The following is a 10,625-nucleotide window of genomic DNA, read 5'->3' as shown; positions in this document are numbered from 1 at the left end:
TCATTTTAATTTTGTCAGGCTTTGCTATTTATTTTTTGGGGGAGGGGAGTGAACAGCCTTTGGGAGGCTACAGCATTTGCAGCAAAAGGGAAAAAACTCTACGCCATCTGGTTGAGGATTTATTTCCGTCCTCCCTGTGTCCATGTAAAAGAACTTGATGAACACATGATAAGTTTTCCCTGCACAGCGATATCCAACTGACTGTGTGCCCGGTCACTTCCTGGTTTTCAATAAGCCAGACTGGCTATTTCTGGTCAGTCAAAAAGAGGCAGAGAGGATCTGGAGTCGGTGTCTGCGGAATATTTAGAGACAAATTATAGAATTTAGCCGAGGCTGCTTACAACGTAGACATTTAAATGCCACGTTGAATCCCTGACGACTAACTAATAAAACTAAAAAAACTACTACTAAAAGACAATAAAAACACTTTTTATCAGAAGTTTTAATCGCTAAACTTTCCCAACAGTCCAAGTTTCCCCTCAGCACCAACTGACCACAAACTAAGGCTCATATTTTAGCAAAAGTTGTAAGTGATGCTCCCTTTCATGTTGTCATTTTTTGATTTAAAAAAACCCAAAAAGCAGTCACACAGCTCAGCTCAGTCGTATATATGATGCATCATTTTAGCATATCACACATGCTGCATGTATTTGTTGATCAAAAAAACACATCTCACTGCTACAACTCCAGCAGTGATGCTGCCACAGTCAAGTCTTTAGAAATTGGGTGTGCGATGCTTTGAGACAGGTGGGATGAAACGCAGAGTGCGAACAGCAGTCAAGCTAGAGGCACATTTCTGTGTTCTTTTGCACACTTCACAAACTTCCTGTTCTGGATGCCTTGACAGATTGGGTTCGGCAATGGGCCCCTACAGTATGTCTGCTCCTTTAATGTTCAACAAAGAAGCAGGACAAAGTAGCGTCAAGGTCTGAACAAAGTAAAGGAAGACTCCTTTTTTTCCTTTCTGCTTCTTCCAGAAACTGGTTCTCTGACAGTTTTTTCCAACAACCATATTTGACAAAAGGGAGTTTGTACAATCCCAGAGATGTGGCAGGACATTTACATGCAGAATGCATGGATCATGCCAATTTGTGCATGTGGATGCCTATAAAATAACACAATACAGATGTAGGCTGACGTCTCGATGCACAAACATCCCTCGTAATAAAACCGGCTCCTCGTGAAACTCGATGGACCAGGTCATAAAGACACTGGGAGCCGGGCCAGATTTATACTTGCTGTCAGGCAGTTACAGAGAAGGACACGCGGATAGCTCTAGAACATATGTAAACCCCTTCATAATGAACTTTTCTGCGGGTCAGTTCAGAAATTGTGACTGGACTTTATGTTCTCTAATTTGTTTTGATTGAGAGAATATATTAAAAGCAATTCAAATTCAATATCATTGCCGCGTGTGCGTATAAAAGCACAGTGCAGTGCTGCTCTCATGCACAATTAGCCCCGCGGACACTTGAATAGTTTGCTATTAAAGCAGTAAACCTCATTAACCTCCCCAACCTCACCAGAACTACCGGTGGTGCCTCGTGAACGACTTAATCCCAAGCCGAGGTGAAACAGTGCCAGGATTTTATAAATAAAGTTTGTCTTTGTCGTAAAAAAGGAAAATAAATGAAATACCAATTTAAAGTTATTTATCCATCAGTTGCACAGAAGTGAAATGCATCAGTGACACAGTAATTACTGGCAAAAGCTTTTTACTGTGAGGCGGCTTCATGTCGATGCACACTGGGGTGTTCACAGCTGCTGAGGGCCAAAGTGTTGCCTGATAAAATGCTCACCCATGGCTGAGTTTACTGCAGCTGCTTCTTCAGACATTGACTTTATTTTTTTTGTTTTTTTTTACAAAACACAGCGAAAGGGAGCGAACCAGAAAAAGAACCTGCATTGTGAATAATGTGACCTGTAGGTGCACAAAACCACTCTTATGAGACATAACAAGCGCAAAGGCAAATAAATAGCTCGTGCTTAAACATGTACTGGGTTGTTTTATCTTCTGCACTAACGATGGCATTAAGGAATATTTCATCATTTTGCGCTTTTCATCTTCACATTTAAATGAACATGTCATATCTTCCTCTTCCTCACAGGGAGACTGAGTTTGGTTCTTTATCTCTTTAAATTTACATGACATTAGAAAGAAACCGAACTAATTAGGCCTTGTTTAGACTGCAGCCCAAAACAGATTTCGTAAGCATATCCGATCAGAATATGATCTTCCTGACCAACTGTCTAGTCTAGTCTAGTCTCCCACATGGATTTCTATAGTTAGAGGCCAAAATACTACTGTTCCCATCCTTGATGTCTTTTTATTTTCCGCTGGCATTGAAGCCGCGTTCTCCTGATATATAGATTTATTTCATTTCTTCTGAACAGACGAATCCCCCCAGATACCTATCAGGCACTAATCTCCTCGTCTGCCCATGGTCTGCTGTTGGCTTCCATGCTTTTATTCCATTTTTCCCAACTACTATATTGTCTTCCACTGTGTTGATCATTTACTGCACTACCAATTAACTTCCATATCTCCGGATCTATGTCATTGTTGCTGTTGTTGTTCGAGCTGCACTGCGACTGTGACGTTCAGATTGAAACAGATCTGTAAGAATCCGATCAGAATCGCATTCAGAACCACCTCCGTGTGTGGTTTGAATCCTCATCGGATCTCATATTTGTTTTAACTTTCCAGACCGACAAAATCAAGCTAGATACAATCTGGATATGCTTAAAAATCCTATTTGAGCTGCATTCTAAACAAGGCCAACTAAAAGCAGACTTTTGTATTAAATCTAATTTCTCAATGTCGGACTAACACGCCCACATAATGCGATTGGTAGTCAAATTGACTCTATGCACAAACTACTAAAAGGCAATGTAAACAGATAAGCTAAGTTTCTCCTTAGCGACAACTGGTCAATTACCACTGCATGTACTGTATACCTTCAGTCAGGTCAGAGTCAGACTCAAGTTGGCCTGAGCACGTTTATGCTGGCTTAAACTCATAAATAAGCCGGTACACAGAAGAATTAGACAACAGCAACAAAAATGAAATTCAGTGAAATTTTGGCCAGTACTTTTTTTTTTGGACTTTATACTCTGCTCGGTTGGAAATGTTTCAGTCAAATGATGGTAGCGAGACTCAAAATGGCGTGTGACATGCTAACAAAAGCAAAAGCACCAAATACTAACAAGCACACATCTCCCCTAGTAGAAAAGAGGACGACACACTTCATTTAATAAATCTATGACCTAAAGAAACGCAAAGAAAATTGCCTTTAAGAGGACAATCTAGCTTAATCCATCCATCCATTTATCCACAAATGTACAGTGTATTTTGAAACATTTCCTTTAACATTTAATCTACATTTTTACACAAATTAGCTGAGACAAACAAGAAATGGGCACCAAAGACACAATCATTTGTCTATAAATCAATTCATCCATCCATCCATCAAACTTGCACTTGAATTAGCAAAGACTAACAATAATTGGCCACAAAAACAAACGTGCGAGAAAATCCCCTGAAAGCAACATCCAGCATGGAAGTCCCAACTGACAGCATAAGACAAATAACTTTGCTGAAGGCCATGACTGTAACCTCGACTATCCTCAAGATGAAAGGGACACAAATTGCGTCGGACAACTGGAACAACAATTGCGAGCTGGAGTGGGTTTCAAGTCAAAACAACGGCCTGGCAAACTGACAGTGCACACTACCCCGAGGCCTACTTCTTATAATTGCGGTCACATTACTGCCGGCACAGTTAAAAATATAGCGCTGAATTCTCCAGATTATAGTGTGACCTCCTCGTACAGTAACTCAGCAGTGACTCAGTGCAGCGTGCACATCACAGTTTCATTATGCAGAATCCACTTTCTCACGTAGCTGCACCAGCACGAAATAGACACTCTCTCTTGTCCATTTGTTGTACTCGGCGATTGAAGCACTTCTGGCCGATGACAGAGCAAGAAATTTAATTTAGTTTGTTGAATTAATGCAAGAATTAAACATGATGTCTGTTCATCAGAAGCTTTCACGAGCAGCCAACAGGCTGTCTTCCTGAAATAGCTGAGTGGTGTGGAATCGTGGCGAGCCCTGCGCCCTGGTGACTTACTCACTGATTTATTCCATCATTACTGTGAATGATCAGCCCTTCAAAACTCTCCTCTATTATCTCCAGATGGGATGATGAACCATAATTCATTCTGATTCAGATATTTATAAAGGTGATTCAGGGTAAAAAAGTGTCCCACTGTAATCCTAGTCCACATATGCACACTCATAAATCGCATCGAGGTTGACTGACTGACTGTTTTAGCCAATTAATAGACTATAGATATATTTTACAACCTATTGGTATCGGTGGACAGTTGCTCTGATGTAACAGAGGCGATCCTAGACTCTGGGGGGCCCCCAGGCCAATAAGCTAATTCCCTTACCTATCAGGCCCACACTTCTCATTTTACTCCAGCAGGAGTAATAGTGAGGGGCTCATTACTGCCACTCACAGGTCATGTGGGTTAGTGTGTTTTGAGAGGTGAGACCTTTTCTCCGGACCGGCACTCGGCCAAGCTGCACATTAGGGGGCTTTGTGATTGTCATTGACAACGTAACCCCTGTCTTTGGGGCCCCAAGCATTTGCCTGGTATTCCTGACCTCTGTGCATGGAAGCTTCTCAGCCACTGTTGCTACTGGTTAGTACAAAGTATGGAACAATGGCTGTATTTGTATCTTATGGGCCAATTTTCCTGCATATATATGTTATTTTGAGGACTGCTGCGAGAGCTAGTGCATGTTTATAGCATGTTGAGCTACGAGACGCATCCAATGAACCTTGTAAATTACTTCTGCAAACAGACATGCAGGCCACTAAACTAATGCCTGCTGCTGATGCATTCAAGAAAGCGTGAAAATTTCATTATTTCCGCAGTCCATTAAACACGCGTCGCTGCTGCCACCTTGTGGTAACAGATGCACAACCATTCAGGTAGTCATTAGATCATTGGAGAATATGGAAATAGTTTTTTATTTCGGAGGGTTTTCTCCTTTGGGAATGGAGGGTTTCAAACTAATAATAATATATAATGTTTTCTTACCGTTCTGGATATCCAGTATGTGGTGTTTGTCTAACATCCATCCTCCCATGTTGGAGGCATCCAGTTCAAAGCCCTGCAACATCACCGTCCTCTTCTCCCAGAGCACCACATCAAGGCAGGACTCGTATTCGTACCCCACCGACACTGAAAGTAACGACAGCAGAGGCTTACGCTGAGCCAGGTTACGACATCCTTACCTGACACTTATTGCAGCAGTGAGATTTGCGCTCTACGAGACATTCGGCACACGTGGGGGCGACTGTGTTCTGTATTCGCCAGTTCTTCTTTCTCATTGACTCTGTAATTTTCTCCAGCTGGGATGATTTCAGAGGACCTGTGGGGTTTCTGTGTTTCACCTGCGCAGTTTGTGTTTTATGTGCCCCCCCCTCTCATTGCTCTGTTTTATATTGTGTAAATGCAAATAAACCACGGTGCGTAACAGTGTGCAAAGTGGCATGAATTATTTAAACAATAAAAGCTCAGATGGAGAACATTATAGTAAATATAATAAACAGTGTGATATAGTTACAACCATAAGCCATGAGAGAATCTTGTTTTACTGTCAGGGTCATGAAATTCTCCTCCGTAATGGGCCAGCGCCAGTGCTCTACCGCTCATCTGTCTTAACAAACTCGCACAGCCTTTTCCGACTTGTGTGCAAAAATGTATACACAGTGTAATCCTTCAGACGTCACCTGACCAATTTAAATGATTTAACAAATCTGTAAGACATTTTTAATAAACTAAGATTTGATCTACATGGATTTTTCTTTAGGACCACAGCCTTGTAAGTAGTAGTAGTTCATTCAGTGTGCTGCAACTAAAATGGCATATGAGGGAAACACAGAAGTCAGCAAAAATGCAAAGGCCCTAAAAAGTAAAATAAAGTAAAAAGAAGTATCGCAGTTTCAGGATTTCACACCGCTCACTTATTATTTATTTCACATGGTAATAAAAAGTACCAGACTAAGTAATCCTCAGCTAAAATCAAAAAATCTAAAATCAATCTTCTAAAGTTCAGCCCAGGTTCATTGCCTGAAGGTAGTGCAAGTATCCTGTGAAGTACCTATGCTTATGCATCGTCTTAAGTCGGCGCCTCACAGTGGGAAACTCACCCATCGCCTCTGCCAGGCCAAAGACCTTCTGGTTGTAGGCGTCTGTTTTATCCCAGATGAAGGTGTAGGAGAGGTCAGGGAAAGCAGGGAAAGACTTCTGGAACTGACGGCCCATGACGGCCACCATCAGGTGCACCTTCATCAGGCCGAAGGGCAGACGGTCCGGGGTCAGGAGCACCTTGAGGATGGGCTTGTAGCCAGCTGCCCTGGAGCTCAGGTAGACCAGGTTGAGGTCGCTGCCTGGTATGGCCACTTGCTCATGAAGGACCTGATGATTTTAATTAGCAGTCAGTCTGGTGCCAAGTACACACAGTGTGAAGTACACACTCAAGTAACAGGAACAGCACGACTTATCCCGGTATTTAATGTGGAGCACGACTTGTGTAAAATATTGAAGCGATGCAACGGATAACGTCCGATCCCCCACGAGAATTCAATACTGTCATGTAACAGAAACTTCCTTTTGTATTTATGCATGGAGACATATAGGCTGCTCTATATTCTATAGAGTCATGCATCCATTATCTATAAGGTCAAGCTGGAGCCAATCCCAATGGTATCACAGGGCAAAAAAAAAAAACATGCATTCACACTCCATCCACATCCACACCTGCAGGCACCTGAGAGTCTCCTGTTAACCTCGCCCCACAACAGCATGTCTTTACAATGTGGTGGACGAAAAATCCCCCACAGAAAACCCACACAAGCTGCTTTCAGACGTTGCACCGAACACCAGGGATTCTCCGAAAATGTCACACACACACACACACAGAAGTCCTTGTGAAGACTCCGCTGCCAGGTCTTTGGTAAAATATCCAGCTCATGTCTGAGTGAGATCGTATGAGAGCGTGGCAGGAGAAATTCCGGTAGGACTTAGCAATTATTAATCATTTTACAAATCTAAATTGTAACGTGAAGACACGCAAGTTAGCAAATCCCGAAGGCTGCCGTTGATTAGATATTGTGCCACAAGTGAGTGGCATTGACTTTTTCAATGTAATTATTAGCTTTCAGTTAGCAACTGGGCTACTGTAAAATCATGGTGGTCCAAAACGTTGGCTTCCATGAAGTGCTTCATGCTACAAAAAACAAGTCAAGCTATTTTATCTTCAATTTCTGCATAAAACAACTTCATCTATATTTTAGACAATGGTCCTTTAACACAGTTGTTTCAGTAAATACAAAGTAATTCATACAGTAATCGACTTTGCTTGTTTTAAATCTATTAACATTGTGAGAGTTTGAATGTGAAATTTGATATTTTCCACAAATTGATCAGCCCTAAACTCCAGTGGATCAACAATAAGTGAATGAGCAAGTGTCCTGTGTCACCTCCTCACCTGTCTCCTCAACAGTCCTGCTGTTGCTTCATTTTGTCCTACAGTATATGAACAGAAAACACCAGAGAATGTCTGGAAATGACCTGGAGTTTCGTGTCTGAAAACAGCGGCAGACACACACGGAGAACATGTGTGCTGTCAAAATGAAATTCAAACTGAGAACCTTCTCGTTGTAAAGTTAGACCACAAACTACATTGACTACATGCAAATTGAAGTAACAAACAAAAAAAACTACATCATGTTTTGTTATTTGAGTCTGTTTCTTCCTTTTTTCTTTTTTTTTTTATTAGTTTTAAACTGTTCCGTTTAATCAAAAGTTGCACATTCACATGACTTGAGCCAAATGGATACAAACCAAATCCTGGGGCATGTAACCTCAATGTGATGTGTCCTCAGAATTTATCTGTGTTGCTGTGAGACAATTTACGGCTTAGTATTTGGGGAGATGCCTGAATTCAATCACAGCTCAAAGGCAAACAAAGAGAGAGAAGCCATGGTAAAAGGAAGATAACAGCATTATCGTTATTCTTTATTCATATATATTTTTTATTTTTTTTGACAGTGCAGTTTCAAATGTTGGGATCAAACGCTGGTTGAATTATTTAAGTAAATCACTCAAAAGGAGAAATCTGGAATTGACTACAAAGGCCATGTGTGTGGTGTCCCTGTGTCACCTGTGTTTTGTTGTTGTTGTGTTTTTTTCCACCCCCCCCACTGTGCTCTCACCTGCGTTTCAGGGATGATGGGACTGTCCTCGGGGGAGGTCTTGTACAACGTGGAGAGGGGCGTGGCCACAATAATGGGGTTGGGTCTGAGCAAGCCGGTCAGGTAGCAGCTGGGGATCTCGTTCTCTTCCCGCTTCATCACCACCGTGTCCATCACGTGGAAGACGTTCCAGGGCAGCCACACGGTGCGGTACAGCGTGGGGAACGGGGCGCGCTCATAACTCAGCGTCAGAGAAGCGCCGCCATTGGCCAAGAGGTCAAACCTTTGAGTGTCACGACATGGAGAAACAATGTGAATGAAAAAATGAACAGAAGTATTAAATAAACTGTTTATATATTAGCCTGATTTGAGCTTATTGAATAAATTATCAATAGATTACTCTCAACATTCAGATTGCGCTCTGAATTTTCAGCTTCTTAAATGTGAATATTTTCTGGTCAGAAATCATTCAAGGTCAAAGTTTTTCAAGATTTTACAAAACAAACAATAATCCAATTGATCGATTAAATAATCGACAGATTGATTGATTATGAAAATGATCATTAATTGCAGCGCAAATGACAACTTACAGAACACTCAGATCAGGGAACATCACTGCACTAAATCCAGTGTATTAAAATGTATGAGCAATTTGTTCACAACCTCACCCAAAAGGCTGGGAATTATACATTTGCAAAAAGGAAATGAACGTGGGTGCACACAGAACTACGGCAAGAAAAAGTGGGTCAAAGTTAATTCGGGGAGATGATTAGTGAACTCTGGCGAGGGTTTGTTTGAAAGTTGTACTTCTGCTTCTTTGCCCCCGCAGGACTTAGCTTAAACAAGGCTGTCACATTTCAAGATCTCTGCAATTAACTCGTGTAATATGTTATTATTACATTTAACTAAGCTGTTCCAGAGCCTCCACTGTTATGATTATTACAATTATTAATGTTTTTTTCTATTAATTTCACTTAAAGAGCAAAGCAGCAGTGTAAGTATTTATTTCAAGTAGAGTTTCTTTTCTTTTCTTTTTTCTTGCCGATTGAAAGCAGAACTTTTCAAGTGCGTTCCCTCTGTTGAGCTTCCCTATATTATTGTCATTCACTGAGGCCAATTTATGCCTTTTGTTCGACCAGGCATGGCATTAAGGAGACACTTTCTGGCTGGAATTTGGTTCAGGGTCTTGAATCTTGGGAGATTTCTCTGGTGAAATGGTTTTAATTAGTACAACGTTACTCAGGGAAAAGTTACTGGCTTGGAAATGAAGGGCGAGTCTTTGAAGTGCTGCTCTATATATTCGGCGGGCTCCACTACCCAGGGGGTAAAGCATCTGTGTGGCGGTGACACTGCAGCGATAACACACACACACACACACACACACTCACACCCCAACTGATATGAAGGCTTTCTCACACATGCACCCCGAATGACACACACACTCACACAAACACACACAAGCTGTGCAGCTGACCTAAAACAGCTTCCTTTCTCAAGCTCCCTCCACTTTGGGCAGTGGGGAGATCACAGCTGCAAGAGGCCTCGGCTTTGATGCTGCCCACCTCCCCCCTTTCTCTCTCTGAGCACTCTGAGCAGATCTGTTGGCTGAACCAAGTGTGATTATCCTTGACCATTTATCACATTTCTCCTCAGAAGAGTTACAGGGCAGAATATCTGAAGAAATCAGCTAATCCGCGGCTTTCTCTGCACCGAAGGATTGCGCCTCGTAACAACAGCTGAGCATTTCCACTGCCACTCACAAGCCTTTTATTTCCTTTTCCTCCATCGGCGCATGAACACGACCTCTGTGCGCGACGGAATCTAAACGTGCTTTTACAATCTCGGGCAAAACATCTGACGCTGACGGGGCCTGACGTGAATATCTCCAGTAAAATATGTGACATACGTTTGCCTTGTATGTGTTTGCACTCCCATTATTAAGGACCTGTCTGTGGTAATAGCACGAGAAGGTCAGACAGTAATCCCGTGTTTTACTACACTGCGGGCAGATTGATTCTACCCTCGCTGATTCAATGCATTTTAAACAGCCTGGTTCAAAATGGCCTCCACCACTGTGACATTTGCATGAGGAATTGTTCCAGGGTAAAATGTGCTGCTGTTTCGATTTGCTCTGAATGTTTTTTTGGAGAGCAGCCAGCACGACTCTCCCCTTTACTGGACATACTTTCTCTTTTTTCCTCTATAATATTGTTCCATCCCACTCACGAGACAGCAGAGCATTACATGCGATAAATAAATATACAGTATATATAACGCTGCAAGGGCAGAGGTTGATTCCCTCGAGGGATAGAAGGCTGCTTGTGTTTATTTGGACATGAATGTTGGTGG

At 42.0% G+C, this 10,625-nt stretch overlaps 1 protein-coding gene across 1 annotated transcript in view; it reads right to left on the bottom strand.

Annotated features, from left to right (window-relative positions):
• Positions 1-254: 254 nt before the first annotated feature.
• The window catches only part of LOC122778750 (teneurin-3-like), a 128,258-nt gene continuing 117,887 nt past the window's right edge, over positions 255-10,625 (bottom strand). Inside the window, exons 19-22 of the mRNA XM_044040847.1 lie at positions 8,298-8,559; positions 6,231-6,498; positions 5,116-5,259; positions 255-292 (exon numbers count right to left, since the gene is read on the bottom strand). Of these exons, the coding sequence (XP_043896782.1) occupies positions 255-292; positions 5,116-5,259; positions 6,231-6,498; positions 8,298-8,559 (712 nt within the window). The remainder of the gene's footprint in view (positions 293-5,115; positions 5,260-6,230; positions 6,499-8,297; positions 8,560-10,625) is intronic.

This window comes from Solea senegalensis, linkage group LG12, assembly GCF_019176455.1.
Source record: "Solea senegalensis isolate Sse05_10M linkage group LG12, IFAPA_SoseM_1, whole genome shotgun sequence".
NCBI classification, from domain to species: Eukaryota; Metazoa; Chordata; class Actinopteri; order Pleuronectiformes; family Soleidae; genus Solea; species Solea senegalensis.
Note: the sequence above shows the minus strand (reverse complement) of the source record. Positions and strands in the feature narration are given on the sequence as shown.